Genomic DNA, 18,758 nt, shown 5'->3' on the forward strand with positions numbered 1-18,758 from the left:
CACAACTGAGCAGCATATAAATCAAAGCAAGGTCTACAACACGGGCAAATGCTTAAGGTTAAAAGCGAGAACTAGCGGGTCACTTGGGGATCAAAATAATTTGATAGCGCTGTTTGAAGAGAATTTTTAAGTGCAAGTTGGAAATGGACCTTTGAAGATAAAATGTCAGCTCCAGTTTTGTCAATAATTCCTTTTACAGTTTTTATTGAACTCTTGGTAATGCGTACTGTGTGTGTGGTGTATAATTACAATTTCCCCTCTCTTTCTAAGAATTGACGTGCAAACATTGCATAGTAAAAATATATATTCAGGGTAGAGGGAAGATTGATTTTAAAGACGCCCATTAACACCAAACATAGAGGTTTGGGAACACATTCTGAAGAAATGGAAAGACGGAAATTCAAGCCACAGGCTCGTCATAACGCATTACCAGGTCGAAAAATGCATCCATCAAAGTGGATAGGCAAACAAAAGCCTACAAAAAACAGCTTTGAGGCACTTTGCATGGAAAAATAAAAAGGCAAGAGTATTGTTCATACATCACATGCATTTCTAAATGTGTTGCCAGTGCTTGTTTTATTTTGCTATCCTGGTTGGTCTAGTATTGCAGGTTTAACTTGGTTCCAAACTGTATTTGGAAAACAAACCTATACATAAAGTCAGTAGTTCAATGAACGAGTGATTACTTCTTGTGATAATTATGTATGCATTTTATAATTATGTTTTAGCCATGACCCTATTATATATGCCAATTAAAAGTCTTCAGATGACTAAAACGCTGAATCTGACAGTCAGACTTTTGTGCCTCATTACAAATCTTCTCTTCTCTTTTGTCCTCTTTTGTAGGTTCCATCTGAGTAGGAGGTGGCAACAAAAGACCAAATGCCATGGATGTATTCAATTTCACGTACTGGAATGCCTCTGAAGGCAATGACACAGAAGTTGTGGAAGAGAGTAAAAGCGCCTACAAGACTGTGGAGGTGGTGTTCATCGTGTTGGTGGCCGGTTCCCTCAGTTTGGTTACAGTTATTGGAAATATCCTGGTCATGCTTTCCATCAAAGTTAATAGGAACTTACAGACCGTCAACAACTATTTTTTATTTAGCCTCGCATGTGCTGACCTAATTATTGGACTTTGCTCTATGAACTTGTACACAGTCTACATAGTAATGGGGTACTGGCCCCTGGGCCCGGTGGTGTGTGACTTGTGGTTAGCTTTGGACTATGTTGTCAGCAATGCATCTGTCATGAATCTTCTCATCATAAGCTTTGACAGATATTTCTGTGTCACCAAGCCCCTCAGCTACCCTGTCAAAAGGACCACCAAGATGGCGGGAATGATGATTGCAGCAGCATGGGTCCTGTCTTTCGTCCTCTGGGCACCAGCCATTCTCTTCTGGCAGTTCATTGTTGGTGGGCGGACAGTGCCTGAGAAGGAGTGCTACATCCAGTTCTTCTCTAATGCTGCAGTCACTTTTGGCACTGCCATTGCCGCCTTTTACCTGCCTGTCATCATTATGATTCAGCTCTACTGGCAGATCTCCAGAGCGAGCAAGAGCCGTGTGAAGAAGGATAACCGCAAGCCGTCAGGAGCCAATCCAGAGCCCCTGTCGCCTGGCCAGAGAAGGATAAACACACCAAAACCCAACAATAACAACGTTCCAGGGGAGGACACAGCTCGTTCCCAGAGCCAGAATGCTGATGGAGCTAACCAGCATGACCAGCATGATGGAAAACTGCAAAATGGCAAGGGACCTTCCTCGACCTCTGCTGAGGGAGAAGCCGAAGGTGACGACGTGGCAAAGGAGAACTGCACTCCTGGAGAGGAGAAGGAGAGCTCCAATGATTCAACATCTGGCAGTGTGCCTGCGTCGATTCAGAAGGATGAGGAGGCGGCACCATCCGCCGCTAACTCCAGTGCCGAGACAACCCAGCCACTCCCACGTCAGCGAGCCAAGGCAGGGGGCTCCAAGCTGACCTGCATCAAGATCAAGACTAAATCGCCCAAGGGTGACTGCTACACGCCATCCAACGCTACCGTTGAGATCGTCCCAGCCTCAGAGCGGCAGAATCACGTGACGCGGAAGATTGTGAAGATGACAAAGCAGCCTCCCAACAAGAAGAAGAAAATGCCACCTTCACGGGAGAAAAAAGTTACCCGCACCATAATGGCCATCCTGGTAGCTTTTGTTGCCACCTGGACTCCTTATAATGTGATGGTGCTTATTAACACCTTCTGCTCCAGCTGTATTCCCAACACAGTGTGGACTATTGGTTACTGGCTGTGCTACATCAACAGCACCATCAACCCGGCCTGCTACGCTCTGTGCAATGTCACATTTAAAAAGACATTCAAACATCTTCTTCTCTGCCAATATAAAAATATCAGGTCAGCCAGATAAATATGGGCCACTTAGGAGGAAGAGTTGAAGTATAAGGTGTGTGTGTGTGTGTGTGTGTGTGTGTGTGTGTGTGTGTGTGTGTGTGTGTGTGTGTGTGTGTGTGCGTGCGTGCGTGTGTGTGTGTGTGTGTGTGTGTGTGCATGTCAAAGACTGCAAGAGTACATTTGAAATTACTTTCCACTGTTTTATCTTTTTGTTTTTTAATTTCTCTCTCAATAACCGGTTGTAGCACTTTACACAAGTTCAACTGATGCCAGTTGCGTTGAGATGTGTCGTGCAGAAGCAGCATAGATTAGTAAGGTTGTGAAAAATTCAGTTTGACTCCGAGTTGTAAGCTAAAAAAAAAGAGGGTGTGTAAAACAGGGAACACTTGGGAGTGACACTGAGCCGATAGAAAATGAGAAAAGATAAAGAGTGGAGGAAGATCTGCGCTGTACGAAAATACAAGACTTTAAATGGGAAAATAGGGCTGACTGAATTTACAAACCCAAGAAGTTTAAAGTTCAGTGGAGATACCTGTAGATAACTGTACATATCAGTGCATACTCAATATTTATGTGGGTGTGCTAGCTCGGAGTATGTGTGTACGCCCATGTGTGACCCTCTGCCTGCCTTCTTTCTGTCTGTATGTGATCCTCATCATGGCACTTCCAACCAGCAACATGTAGAATAAAGTGGGGCAGCTTGCGTAGATTGCCTCTAACGTGGTCACATCAGGACTGGAAGCTATCCCATCTACCAATGAGCCCCTTTGGGAATGAGTTGCCATCAATACATAATAGATATATAAATATATTGAAGCTGTACAATTACCAAAAAAATTCTCACTTGCCTCTACTGGTGGCATTTTATTCATGCAGGTGGTAAGGTTGCTTTTATTTGACCAAATATGTCTCAAAAGTTCTGCCTTCACCTTAATAAATGAATGCAAATGTGTTTGTGCTCACAGCCTTGAAAATGACATTTAAAAAAATCCAACAGCAGCATGTCTCTCCATAAACAATATCCTGGCTACACAGACCTTTTTAATAAAGAGATAGTCTATCTCACAAGTGAGAAAATGTTCTTTTTCTTTACAAGATGTTGACCCATTATGTGCCATAAAATAGAGATGTATTTATCCAGTAGAGAAAACTAGTAATTTGGATCCTACTAGAGAAATAACCCCCATTCGAATTGAAGGAACAGTTCAACAATTTGGGAAAGACACTAATTATCTGTCTTCCCAAGAGTTAGTTAGAGTTGGAAGCAGTGGGGAACTGCTAGCCTAGCTTTGTACAAAATTTTAAAACAAATCAGTCCATCAGCATCTCTAAAGCTCACCAATTAACCAGTGTCATATCTTGTCTGTTTTGTGTGTAAAATAACCGAAGTGCAAAATGACAGGTTGTGGTTTTATAAGGTTTATGTGTGGGACTATTTATTTTTTGGCAGGGAGCAAAAATCTGAACTTCTGTTGTCATCGTTAGGAAATCACTTCACCCAGCTAAGAAATAGTCCCTCACGTTTCGCCCGTAGAACCACAACTTGTTTTCACATTTTTAATTTGTATAAAAGAAAACTCACTGAGTATAGCCTGCCTTGTATCATCATAGACAATAATCAAATAGCTATAAGAACAACAAACAACACGTGTTATGACTAAATAGAGAAAACAAATGTGGCATGAGATTGTTCAGTTGCACTCTTTGATTTGCCAGCCGATCATACCGAATCAAATCACGTCAGCTTTTCCAGCTGCTGACAAGATGGTTTATTTTATGGTGGTTATCAAGATGCCTATATTTACTGTCACTGCGAGGAACCGTCCTGCTCTGTATGTGAAACAGGTGGCTGGAGCTCAGAGCTGTGGTTTATTACTGTCTTTGGGAAGGCTTTGGTGGTGCGTGTTTCTTTGGTGTGTGTAGATGAGTGGGAGACATCATACGATTCTGCTGCTTAGTAGATTGATGTCACAGCGTGTACTGTACTCACTGTACTGATGATGATTGTGAAGGTGTGTGTGTGTGTGTGTGTGTGTGTGTGTGTGTGTGTGTGAGAGCTCTGAAGTGGGTGTGGGTATACATGCTGATGTGTGTTTGCTCCAAGAGTGGAGTTTACTTCTGATCACGGGTCACAACCTTGTGATTTAAATAAGGGCTATTTCCACGTCTTTACTGTACCTGTTTTGTAACCCATCTCCTTTTTCTTTTTTAGAAAATTAACAAGCGAGTTAATTCAGTCTATGTAAATCATTTTATTCTGAGATTGGAAATAATGAATAGTTGTGTCTTATTTCAATTGGAAAACAAATGACAAAATATCAATTTCCTGTAAGTCATGTTCCATGTATTCATGCATGTCATCCATCATTTCAACCTATTAGCCCATTCTCAGTTACATTAATGTATGCTCACAAGTTGGAGTGATGAATATTCAGGAGCATTTGCCATTAGGAGGTTGCCACAGTGGCTGGTAGGGGGGCTTTGCAAAGATTTACGCCTGCACCAAATAGCTCCTCAAGGCTGTCTACTCAAACCGAGATCTGGGACTGATCCTATAATGAAAACTCACCATGAGGCTGATCAGATTATGGGACGATGTGGAACACCTACATTTGAGATTAAAGATTGCCCATTACACGCTCAGCTTGTGCTTGCATGCTACACGCCTATGCCCCACTTAGTGCTCCACTCAGTCCTCATCCTGTTATAGTCTCTACCTCATATATGAGGTCATGAATGTAATGTAAATATCACATATATGTATATACTGTTATACAGCTTAACTATAGCTTGCTATATTATTAATTATCTTTCTCCTGCACTCATTCTAGCCTTCCTTCCTGCTATGTTCCACTGTAAAGCTCCATTTGCAGAGCCAGTGCAGGATAAACATCCCTGCACATGCATTTAAATTTTCTAGTTGCAGTCACAGAAATTAATCACAATTTTGCATTAGGCTAGCACACTGACATTTCCTTTTCGTGGCTGGCAACCTACAGCAACATGGTAAATGCTACGGTAAAATACTAGGCCTCCATAAACTCTGGATGCATCTCCAGCATGTGGCTGTACATCAGTGGTGGAAGAAGTATCTAGATCTTCTATCTTCATCACTCAAATTAAAGTTGCAATATCACAATATAAAAATAAAAGTCCTGCATTCAAAATTTTACTAAAAGGCGCACCCTGTTTGACTTTTAAAAGCTCCAGACTCACCCAGAAAACGACTGTATAGGTTGGTTGTGGAAGCAGCTTATAATGACCCATACTTACGTTTGTTAGGCGGCGACATCTCATGGCTGTAATAATTATCGCGAGAACAAACAAGGAAGTAAGGTGACAAAGTATAATATATACTATATATATATATAAAGTATAAGAGTGCCAAACTCCGTAAGGACAAAGGTTGGTGTGGTGGCTGTGTCAATCAAAAACAGGACTTTCACTCAGGAGACTGGAGTTTGCATCCCGAGTGAAACCAGAAGTCAACAGTCACTTTTTTAAATTTACCAACTTTTACAGACCTAAGTCCGTGACGTAGTGAAGTCCTCATTTTAGTTTTACATGACTCATTTTAAGCCAATACCTGATGTTTTCTAAACGTAATGTAACTAGTTCTGTTTCACAACATTAACTATGTGTTAAAAATGGTGGCTGTTGCGTTAAATAGAACAGTCACGTGATTAAAACTGCCACCACGTTCCAAGTTACGGTCACGTGTTTAAAACGGCCATCATGCGGCCGTGAATACAAGGTCAAATATGTAATTTTGGGAGTCATTGGCAACCTATTGTGTCGTGTAGGTATGAGGACTTGTTGAAAACTCAGCTAATCTGTTTGTTTCATTATGTCTATGTGGATATGGTTTGATCAGATTTGATTGATAGTGGCCTGGCAACATAAACAAACAATCCACCAATAGACAACAGATTTTGATTCAATATTTCCTAATTCTGATTGGTCCACACACATTTTTCAGTACAAGTTGGCTACCTATACATTGGTAGTATTTGAGTACATTTTCTTTCCACCACTGCTGCACATAATGTACATTGAATGGTCCATGTTTGTCTCTGCGAGCAGTTTCAGCCAGAACTGAGGCATCCATCCAAGTTCGACATCCAACCATCCGTCACGGTGATAAGTAGAGCCATGTCTGTCTGACATCCGTCACACATCTCAGTAGTGGGTAGAGAGCCTTCCAGAATATCTGATTAATCTTTCCTAAGCTGTCGTTTGAGTGATACCAGCAGGAGAGTAAGTGGCTCACAGCTCAAGCGGTGGTCCAGGGGTCCCAGTTTGAGCAGCTGCTTAGGTGTTTGATGGAAGGTGATGGCAGTTTATCACCTCCTGGAGCAAGGAGAAGGGGGGGATGCATCTAAAAAAGTGCTTAGTGCTGTTATCTCCACGGCATGCACTTTAAACATCAGGAGCAAAGTTCTCATAAACCGCTTCACCCCCCCTGCTACTGTTGTTGGACAGATGAGAAAAAAAAGATGTTCTTGTATCAGGCGTTGTCAGGGGGGAGGTGGATGATGTGGGCTTATTATAGAACGAGAAAGGGTTGTTTGTTGACAGCGAAAGAGAGAGGCTGTCGTGCATGTGAGGGAGAAAGGCGGCTGATAGCCCCCAAGGTGTACACTTTGTTCATATGAAACAGATAAGCTCGCCTTTGTAGTCATGGCTACAAGGGGGGAGGACAGAGGAGGGGCTTTGTCAGTGACAAAATCCAAAGCTAGCATGTGGACCATGTTTGGAGAAGTCACAGCCGTTCTGGGCAGGTCAGCCAAGGGTTTTGTTGCAGGAATTTCAGTGTCCCAGACGAAAGCTGCCGCCTGGTGTAAACACAATGTGATATGGTGCTGTTTACCGTCCCTCCTGCGCTTTTATTGCATCTCATTCTCATGTTGTGCAAACAGAATCCACCACCTCTTGCTTTATTGTTATGATCATAACCTTCATATTTTAGGAGTCCATTCTTATGCATATATGCTCACGTACAGAACATACATTCTGATGCCCATCTGTCTAATATGACTAGAATAAACATTGTCTCCATTGTAATCAACAGATCATAATGTGCCGTCAGAGCTAGCTGGGCTCCTCTTCATACGGCTTATGTCAAAGGGCTAAACTCCTTTTACGGAGTACACATGACATGTAAAGTTTATCAGAGATTACTTCAAATTTAAGTTTTCTCTGGCTTCACTCTTGGCGGCCGTTGCTGAGATTAATCTCACCAATCTTGTGCAGCCTTGCAGAAGTGAAAACGCAGCAGCTTGTGCATGCTGGGAGAATTTTATCAGAGACGGAAAATATATATATATCGCCAGATTGTACGGAGCAATTTAAAGTGCCTTATCCAGAGTAACATAAACAAATTGCTCTTTTATCCTAAAATCACTGTTGTATCTTTAGTGTTTCTGTGCTGAAAGTAGATGGTGCTACATTGTGCATATTAAAGAGCATGTTAAGCATTTTTAACTTTTTGGTTACAGATATTGTGTTTCTCAGCTCTGAGCTCCCATTACTATGATTTCCATCTTAACACAGCCACTGTCTGATTGCAGAGGCAACGGAAGCTTGGACTGAACAATCTAAAATCATCATCTCAATGCCTTTTGAAATAATTTATCAAAAACTGTACAGCTGTGACATATTTCAATACTATCCTGGAGGCACAGTGGGCTTTTTTGGTTGATTTTCCATTTTTTCAATCTTTCAATAGCAACAGGCTTCCAAAAGACTCACATAGACACAGCTTTGCATAGTCCTGGAATATGTATAAATACATCATATTGTACATTTTCGATGACATTTAGTGAATCTGTTTCTTTTTATTATTGTACAAAGTACAAATTAAAATATGATCAGTGTACAGCCAGAGAGGTTTTCTTTTGGTTTGAAATTTAAAATGTTATTTAAGATCTATAAAGATGAATATTATGGGTTATGGAAGTGTTTCAAAGAGAATATGATTATAAGAGTAGAAGGTATGTGCATTTCTGGGGGCATGATTTGCTAAGAAATGGATTCCTGCTTTGCAAAATGAGCAACCGAACCAAACCTTTCAACTTCGGAGCAGCATTAAAGGGGATATCAAGAGTAACTTTTGCAGCCAGAAAGGAGAAAGGGGAGAAAAAAAAGGGCGAACCTGGAAACCTGGAGGAGGAAAAAGCTAAAACTAGTTTCCAGTGACCCAAAGGCCCAGAAGCAAGGGCTTCATTTTGATTTCACCTGTAAATGTATTAGGCCTCACACCTTGTGAAGAAGCTGTCGTCTGCTATCTTACTGGACACACTTTATAACTTTCGCAATTTTAACATCCTGGGGAAAAGTTCTTTTTTTGTGTGTGGAGCAACCAGTGGGTTGAGGGTTGAGCTATTTGACCCTATCTGAACTTCAAGGGTCACAGTTAACGTGGATTTAAAACAAAATCAGCAAACAAACAAAAAAAAAAAGAAGAAAAAAAAATCTGTAGCCTGCTGCAAGTGTTAAATGTACATACAAATGTTCATTTTTCATTTGCTTATGTATGTAGATGTCCATTGTGTATTCACTCACTGTGGCTTGTGGCTTCTCTTGCAATAGGAAAAATAAATTGTACAATCTATTGTTTGCATTGTATATATCTATATGATAAATTATATGTAATTTGGATGTGGTACATTTGAAATGTACATACACGTCTTTAATAGCTACTATCTGAATGTTTCCTCCCCGAAAGAATCCCTCATTTATTCCCCCCCCCCCTCCCCCACTATGATACTTCCTGTACAGTAACAATGGTATTGATTTCCTTTTTGATGCATTCTTGATTGATTATTTGTTCTGAACAATGAACCTGAGTGTTATTATCACTGGTCCCCTATGACATTGTAAGATGAACTGCATTAAGTGGTTACCTTGTGCCATATTCTCTCAGAATGAAATTCAAATAAAATACTGTATATGAAATGTGTTTCACATTTTATTTTTGAGTTTTTCAATGTGTGATGATACACAGGGTGAAAGAGACACATATGTCTACCTTTTTTATTTTTTATTTTTGGAAACATAGGGAATGTTAACTCCAACTGACGACTACAATAGTGAGTTTTTTTTTTTACAGCAAACAGCTGGATGGTAAAAATCAGTGGGTATAAATTGAGGTACAACAGAGCAGCAGGAGGAAAACACACTAAAAACAGTAGTAGTTTTCACACTACAGATGCTATTTCATGCAGCCTCCGGACAGATCTAGGTTTATTCTTACTGGAAATAAAAGAAAAATATCATATAGCAGAAAGTAATGGGGTAAAGCATTACCATTAACTTGAGACACTTCGAAAAATTGCAAATGCAAATCTTTTTGTTTGCTCAAATTAATTAAGTGAAGATGTTTAGAGCTTCACTTTTAGCCAACTGCTTCATTAAGTCGAGGCATGGACCAAAGAGTTTTCCAAATTAGAGTTAGGCTATGCAACTGTAAAACAAATGCTATCCAATTTGTCAGTAAGAAAATAATCCTAGAAATAACATCATTAGGTAAGAACACTAGTAAACAAATTTCTTTTTGTATTCATTATTTGTCCCTACCACTGAGTATTATATCTCCTATCGCAACATACAAGTTGTTTCTTATCAGGTGCTAGAAAGAAGAAAAAGTAAAACATGTTTTCACTAAAAGTCATGTTTCCACTGGTTTTGTCAAAGCTCTATAGGCTCCTACTGTCAACCTACAGGATATACAAAGAGGAACCATGTTGAAATAGGGCAGTGGACGTCTTTGCACCCTCTTCTTCCTTCCTCCCAGGGACAAACAACCTCATCAGTCCATTTGGGCGCGCTCTCGCTTCTTGCCTTCCTTCTTTTGCTTCTTCGCATCTACAATAAGTGAAAAGACAAATAGTTGAAACTCACAGTGTTTACTTTCTTTGCCAGAGGTGGGGTTTCTGCAAATAAACAAATCCCATTGTCTCCATGAAGAGGGCATATGCTCCGCTTCAGATTGTAATAATCAACCGTGTGAGTTTTAATCAGTTTTTTTTTTTTCCCAGAGTGCAGGTTTAGTGCTGTGACACTGCATGCAATCCCTCCTCCCACTCTCTCCTGGGGATTGATTTTAGGCTTGGTGTATGCCCCATGAAAAGATACTTTATCAACTTCCCGCAACAGTGGATTGGTATCTGGCAGGCATGGCAAAAGCCACAGTCCATGTCTTTCCTGTCTGCTTTGCGGCCTCTCCGCTCTGGTGAACAGGAAGAGAGCACAATCTGCAGCGGTTTGGCTAAGCTACTGTAGCTCCTGGCTAGCTGTTTCGACTGGACTGTCAATCTGCTGGGCTGTTTGTGTGTATCTGCTTGTATGTATGCATCTGTCTCTCAGTTGAACTTTGTGTCTTTTTTTATTCTTTATACATATGCCTGTGTTTGTGCAGATAGAGTTTGCATATAAAAAATAAAATTAAAGATTATTTTGTAGAGAAATATTAAAAATCAATGATGGTTGAATTCCATTTCAGGGTCCTGACTTTATTAAGAAAGTGCTCTGACTCAGTTGCTCTGTCTTTTAACTTCCTTTCTACATCTGTAACCTCTAAACCCCCATGTTTTACTGGGACACTTAAATAGAACGAAGGCATCATTGTTATTAGTAACACCTGTGGACAAGTCTGTGGAAAACGTCCTATTATGAAAACTAGTCAATAAAAGTATGTGTCTTGTACCTTTCAGTGTATTTCATTTTCTTTTTTTTCAAAATATATTGTAATAAGTTTGTATTTCTTAAATACTTGGCACCAAGCTTTTTCATTTACGACATGTTGAACCGACCTGTTCTTACTCTCAACTCGTCAAATACGGCAGCTAGCTCAGTGGCTCTCAGATTCTGATACCAACACACAAGGCACCCTTTAGCGTCTGTATGAGACTGGGCTTCGGCCGCGGCGCTGTGAAGACCAATATTTGTGTCCTGTGTGAACCCAAAAGTCAGCACTGACTTACTTATGTCCCGTAACTGAATTTTGCAAAATGATACCGAAGGCATACCCAGTGTGTTAAAAAGTGACGCCAAGGGGTCGTGACCAAACTGCTGTATTTTGACAAGTTGGGAGTGAGAATGTATTGGTTGAACAGAGATGTCAGCCTACATAATCAGCAACCCTTTTATTTAGACCTAATCCAAAGCAAATTTCTACTGCTATACTTAACACTAAATTTAGATCCTCCGACATCACTTTTGTCTAGGTTCACAATCACAACTCGACCAGCTTTACATAAATGAAAGGCGTGTTAAATGCCAAATAAAAAAATCGCCACATTTTCATAATGCTCCCATTTCAGAGATTTTAAAAAGCATTGATTTCATACAAATGCCTGACAAATCCAGTACAAGTAATGTATGAAAAAAGCATATTGGTGAATTTAAAAAGAGGTACAGTGTGATATGAAAACACTGTCAATACATAAATCCTGAATTAATTAATTTGTATGAAATGGATTATTGTGAAAGGACACCTTCACAACTCCTCTAATGAAATGCAGGAAAGCAGTTCTGAACAGCAACAAGGTATGCTTAGTCAATGAGATTTCAATTGAGTTTCAACCTTTTTTAACATTCTGAACGTGCACTATGAGGAAATCGACTTAGAAATCTGTTCTTGTCACCTCGGTTGCAAACTTCCGTTGGCAATAAGATTTTGACGTGCAAAGTGCGCTCACCCATGCAAATCCGGAAATTGCTCTTCCGTCCCATTTCTTTGCTTGTTTTTATTTGTTTGAATGTTTTCTCTACTATATTTTTCTTCTCTTCCCCTGTTGTTTTTGTCAGAATATTCTGCTCCCCGGGGAGAGAGATGGAAGAAAAGGATTCTATCTCACTTTGTATTATCTTTCTCCATATGTGAGATGGGAATTCATACCAGGCTGGAGAACTTTCTGCTGCATTTGCACATTACATGGCACTGCTCGCTCTCCTCTCTGCCTCTGACACAGACTCAGAATCAGGCCGTTGCTGCCTTCTCCGGCTCAAATCTGCCCTGAGCCAAAACACGGTGACAACATATTTTGCCAAAACTGAGTAGAGAGCAGAATCTGAATTTTTGACATTTGTTGAATGTCAGAATGTAGCCAAGTACATTTACTCAAGTACAATTGTGAGGTACTTGTATAATTACAATTATATGCTACTTTATACTTCTACTTCACAACATTACAGTATAGGCATAATTTACAGGGTTACAACCCTGGCCAGTGCAACCCACCCCAAAAACCTATTATAATTTCCTTTACGTAAATAAAGACATTTGCCCCATAAATGCATGCAGAAAAGGCACAAATTCAGCAGAATGCAGAAAATGAAGTGTTTGACGTTCAAAATTTCAATATTGCTCAAAAGTGGAAATCTCAACCCGCCCAATGTTGAACCCAAAATCACGCCCTTGTTTTAGAGGGAAGTAACATCACCACTGAATTTATTTGACACCTATAGGAACTTTGCAGATTAAGATTTTACATACAAAACATTAAATCACATTATAAAAATGATACACAAAAATGCTGCACACCACACGGATGCATTAATAACCTATTTATAGGGGCCATTGACACATAAGTACTTTTATCTTTGATAAATCTATCTTTAATACTTACGTGTTTTTACCTAGCTATGATTTTAATAGAAGATTTTAAGTTGTAATGGAGTATTTATTTTACCTGAGTAAATATCTAAATATTTCTTCCACCACTGCATTTCACCATATATAAAAAGAGTATGCCTGGTAAATGACACATTTTGATGGCACACTCTTTTTGGTGACCTAGGGGTTAATTCACTGACCATGCTGATTAACAAATCCCTGGTTCTGCTCCAACCTCATTTCTTGTCGTTTGTCTACTTGAAGGGTTCATTTGCAAAAACAGATCAAATTGGCTAGTGTTGGTTTGTTCATTTTAAAAATGGGTTTTACCTGTTTTCACAAATAAACTCTTCACGGGGGACAAGTTCATTTTAACTATAGATTAATTTATGATGCAATCAATTAGTTCAAATGAAAGAAAGTACTGTATTTTCCTTGCACGTTGCCATAAGATCTGAGTGTTATACAGTATCAGCCTTTGGACAACTTCAAGGAGGTCATCATCTGATGATCTGTCAGAAAAATCTGCCTGTAAAGTTTGGCTGGCCAGACTAAAAACTTTAAATCGTCTTTTCTTAACCTCATATTTCTGACCTACAAGGGCATAGAGCCGTAACTGCAGAAACTGTGGGGTGAGTGCAACAGTAATACTCTGTGTGGCTCTGGATTACATTATCTTACACAGAACACCACCTGTTTGTCCAGAAAGAATGACCCAAACAAAATTGCTCCAAACTATTTCAGAGACGCCAGATTTATTTCTACAAAGCCTTTTGTTTTACCTGAAACCAAGTCTGGCATCCACGCCAAAAACACCCTGCTCACTCTTGTTCTGCTGAAAAAGAAGGGGGGGACCTTGAGGTTTCTACAGGCATTCATGATGTTTAATTTCTGTCACTCTTTGTTCCCTCTTTTGCTCCGCAGGGTCTTTGTTTCACCTGGGCTCGACAGCAAAGACACGCAACTCTGAATCTCAGATCGCTCCCAATGCGGCTCTTAGCATTGTCTCCTCCAGAATCTGCAAATGACAGATGCTACCTCCATCACAGCAACATACTGCAGACAGATGCTGCCTCCATCACAGCAACATGCTGCAGTCAGGGGAAACCTATCTCCCAACCCAAGGTGGCTGTTCAGAATTGTAGATTTGGCCGGGGGTTAGATAGCCTCTCCTCTCTCCATCTTAGTCACTCCTAAGTCAAACAATTCTGTTTATTTTTTCCATAAGCTCCCTGATCGTGCTGCTGTAGACTGTATCTATGCCATCCCCTGACACAAAAAAGCATACACAATTCCCCTTCCTGTACACACCTCATTGTGCACAGCAGTCCCTCTTTCTTTTTCCCAGCAACCCCTTTGCTTCCCAGGGCTTATCTTCCAACTGGCAGACGTGGTAAATCACACCTCACATCACGCAGTCTCTCTTCCCAACTGCTTCCCTTTATCTCGGCCACTGTCATCCTCGCTCTGCTTCTCTGTTGCCCTCAGCTCTCACACCTCTTAGACTGTCACTCCGCATCCACGCATCTGGCCTTCATTAGAACTGATGCGCACAGGTATGCAGCGCTGCACACATGGCTGCAAACCAAACACCTTTCCACTTGCATACGCATACACACACACACATACATCCACTATGTGAATATATACATTTTTATTTAGCCTACATTTTTAACATGAAAAGTTCTTGATCTACATTGATATTCCAGCAAAATGAAACATGATGCAATTCATCAGTTTGGAATAAGGTTCTTATATTCACAATATAACACTTAAGATACCAGAATGGCATACAAAATAGGACTGAATGGAGATTGCGTGTCCACAGTTGCACAGTCCATGTGACTGATTGAATGTGAGTGATGGGCACTGATATATTGGAGGCCTGCCTATAGCCCCTCACTCTCACCCATTGCATTTTGGGATAGGTTCCATCCCCCACAACTCTGGACAGCAAAAATCAAGAAAATGGATTGTGTATTGAACAACATGGCCTCCAAAGAAACATTGTTTTTAACTGCCCTTTGCTCCCAACTGACAAGACTGATTATTATGGCTTCTGGTGGAGGTCTTTAACCTAAACATACATTATTATTGGGCATTTGCTGAAATGACTGATGCTGTTATTCTTCGGAAGACACCTACTATAGACCTACTATAAATACATACATACATATTTTTTTAAAAGCAGAATCCTGTATTATATATATTTGCTGGAAAGCATGGTAGAGTCGCAGCTAGCGAGTACAGTACAGCTTCTCAAGAAACTTCCTGTCACAATGCATTAATGATGTGCTACCGAGTAAAAGATTTAACAGATTCCTCCTTTGAAAGTCAACTAGAGTTTGGCATAACATCTTAAGACAAACAGTCAAGCAGACAGATGTGTTACAGTTGGCAGCACTGCAGCTGCAGTCAGACATCCTGTAGTAAAAAATAAAAATAAAACGTCTCAGGAGAGCTCCCATATGTCTTATCATTGTAATTTGACTGGCTGTTTGATGAAGTGACAGTAAGGTTAAGCAAACTCCATGTGCAAACCTTTGTGTGTACACATGTCATCTGCTGAGCATGATAAGGGCGCAGTTTATGACCATTGGCAGCAATTCTGCACTCATTATAATCCTGTTTGGACAATGGGACAGTCACAGTGGGTCAGTTACATCCTTGTTTACAGAATCAACAAAGGGCATCGACTCACTTGGAATGAATCGTGTGCATTCTTATCACCAATTTTACACCAAGCAGAATGTAATATATTCTACATGCATTCAGGTGGTTATTAACTATATTCTCCCAGTAGCTCAAATCTTATGTCAGCTCGGGTTTTCATAACTGCCCATTTCCCGTAGAATGTGGGAAGTAGTGACTTCAGTTTCTTTAAAATGACGAAAGAAAGCTAAAAGCATGTAATTACAGCTGAATAGTGAGTTAACCTATTCACCTCTAATGCTGTGAATCACAGCTGGCATCGCCTGAGATTAAAATAATTTGCAAGGGTTTGTGGGATTTAACAAAGATGCAATCAATCTGAGATGTGCCAGGAGACAAGCTAAATATCTGCTGAACTTACACAGTAATTATTACAAAGAGGATAGAATAAATCCACTCTCAAATGCACCTTGATGATGCACATACTGATGCTAATTTCTTATCATAATTGATGACTCCAGATTTTGTTTTTTTGATTTTGTGTTCGTGCATCGCTAAAACACACAGAACATCCAAAAACAGCACAAGATGTACAAGCTTGTCAGGGGGAAGATGAGTAGTTCAGCTGAATAAACAGAGACACCCAAGTGGTAAACATCCCTTCAGCTATACTTAATTAAACAAACCAACTAATCTAACATTCCCTGTAACTGTTTACAATGACTCAACAGTGCAAGAAAGTATTGGAGCAATTCTTCTCTTAAACCATTAGTTTGTTTTTGCATGGGTCTTTTCTTTTCATTCAAACTGACCTAATGACATGTGATTTCTTTAAATAAAAGATAATATTTCCAGCTTTCAAACTAGTTCAAATAAGCGACTTTGTTGCATCAAGGGTTTAAGGATGGTGTGTTTCAACAACTCTCTAGCTTACATTACAGTACAAAGCCCATGAACAAGTCTTGTTAGAGCCTTTGCTTTGTCTTGGGTAAGGGGTAGTTTTTTTGAAAATACAGATATTTCAGGGAGGTACAGTGCATTGATTTCTTCAATAAATTTAATTATGCCAGTGTGTTTGGAAGAAAAGGTACTCTGCACTAAAAAGGAGTCAGTTGGCATACTATAAATTATTGAATGAATCAAGTTGTCATCCTGAATTATTTGTTTATACTGCTGAAACTGAACAGTAAAATATCATACTTTTTTGTTAGAGTACAGAGAACCTATACCACACGGTGATTCGTCAACAGGAATTCAGTGCACCCCTCTGTTGCTGACAGCATGTCCAGGGAGAGTTATATCTTATCTAGTGGTGATTTATTCCACTCGGCTTACCTTGCAGCTTAGTCTTGGGGGTTTTCCCACAGGGCTTGGTGGCTGTGACAGTGGCGGCACAGGTCGCATCCATGAGCGCTCGCTTCAGCACGCCCGTCCTGTTCTTTTTGCCCGTCGCCAGATCGCACTCCCCCCAAGCCTGGAAGTCATACTTGCATTCCCCTATAGCACACAAAGAAATCAGACACTTCATTAGATGCTTTTGTTTCGTGAAGTGGCTCTGAGGAGGATAAGAGATCAAGCAGAAAACCTGAAAAAATGACTAAATGTAGCATCTATATTTTTTACAATCAGTCAGTGAATCAACCCCCTTGAGTCTAAGGAGTTGTGAGTCATACACTTTTAATGGGTTTGATGAATGCTTTTAATTTATTTGGTTATTATCTCCTTCCTATCAATAGAAACTGTCCAAGATCCACAGACCCAAGCCACGAGACGCTCCAAATAAAAGATGCTTATAGCTTTTTTCCTAACAGGAATAGATGGTGCTGCACAGTTTTGATCCTATATTTCCTATATAATGAAACCCGCTAACAGATGAATGCAATCAAAAACTGCCTGGCTCCTGTTCATCCTGGAAACAATGGACAGATACAATCTTGGCAGCAGAGAAGTGAAAGTCCTTTCAGCAGCACCTCAAATAAATTTCACATATGTGCTTTCATTTGACATTAAAGGGATATTTCACCGCTGGAAAGATGAATATGTATTAAACTGGGTCATTTATGTAGTACAAATGTGATTTTTTTTTTTAGAAGTTGGTGCCTTCTAGACCGAGAAAAGCCAGAAAATGTATTTTTGGCTCATGTGGATGAAAGACAACAACTCCCAGAATGCACTTGCTTCGCTTCCCTACGAGTCCACTCCCAAGCCACGCCTACCGCTTACAGACATAGACACATAGCATAGACAGGCAGTCAGGTCAACTCAAGTGTGTTTTATTGTCATTTCAATCATATACATGAAACGTTTCACTGTGGCTCAAGAGGTGTTACACATTTAAAATATATAAAAACAACATTATATAAAAACAACATACAAAACTACATTTAGTGCACACACATTATAGGCACACACATTATAGGCTCTGTAAAGTTCAGCTAACGCATTGGTAGCATTAGCGCTTCAATGGGCTGTAAACAACGAGTATAAACACAGCCGTGAATTTGCGTGGAATGTAGAATGGTCGGCATTTAACAGTCACAAACTCCACCAGCAGTTAGCAGTAGTTGGCACTCCATTTCTGCACCAGTCCATGTCCGTGTTAACATAGCCCACCTCCACGAGTCTTACCCGACAGAGCAGCATCTCTATCTGCTCAGAAAGCTAGCAGGCCTGGTAGCTGGATAACGGAGACCATTACACTGTTGCTCAGCCATGTTTCCACAAAAACAAAAACACAACAGTCTCTGAACTCCCATTGGGAGTTTCATTGAAGTTGGACGTAGTCCAGTTTGTTGTCTAATGAGCGGACACTTGCAAGCAGGATAAGGTGACCAGATTTCTGAGACAAAATCCGGGGACATTTTCAGCTCAGAAGCGTAAATACTCCCAAACAGGTAATGTTTTTATCTTTGTAAACTTAAAACGGGGACACTGCCCCAGGGCCCCCTAGGGGGGTTCATGGGCATGCTCCCCTGTAAGAAAATGTTGTCTATTTTAACATTTAAATGCATCAATCTGGTGCACTTTGAAAAGAAATTCAGAGGTTAGACTTGATTATTATCTATGGATGGAAATATTTGTGCTGTAGGCTGAACTAATTTG

General features: G+C 40.2%; 2 protein-coding genes across 3 annotated transcripts in view; one reads left to right on the plus strand and one right to left on the minus strand.

Annotated features, from left to right (window-relative positions):
- Positions 1-9,347, plus strand: part of chrm2a (cholinergic receptor, muscarinic 2a) — a 77,096-nt gene extending 67,749 nt beyond the window's left edge. For both annotated transcript variants that reach the window (XM_031313380.2, XM_035995970.1), the window contains one exon: positions 847-9,347. In XM_031313380.2, coding sequence (XP_031169240.1) covers positions 888-2,402 — 1,515 coding nt within the window. In that variant the 5' untranslated portion in view covers positions 847-887 and the 3' untranslated portion in view covers positions 2,403-9,347. The remainder of the gene's footprint in view (positions 1-846) is intronic.
- Positions 9,348-9,482: 135 nt separating this feature from the next.
- The window catches only part of ptn (pleiotrophin), a 49,476-nt gene continuing 40,200 nt past the window's right edge, over positions 9,483-18,758 (minus strand). Inside the window, exons 4-5 of the mRNA XM_031313381.2 lie at positions 16,992-17,153; positions 9,483-10,252 (exon numbers count right to left, since the gene is read on the minus strand). Coding sequence (XP_031169241.1) covers positions 10,197-10,252; positions 16,992-17,153 — 218 coding nt within the window. The 3' untranslated portion in view covers positions 9,483-10,196. The remainder of the gene's footprint in view (positions 10,253-16,991; positions 17,154-18,758) is intronic.

Source organism: Sander lucioperca, chromosome 20 (genome assembly GCF_008315115.2).
Source record: "Sander lucioperca isolate FBNREF2018 chromosome 20, SLUC_FBN_1.2, whole genome shotgun sequence".
Taxonomy (NCBI): Eukaryota; Metazoa; Chordata; class Actinopteri; order Perciformes; family Percidae; genus Sander; species Sander lucioperca.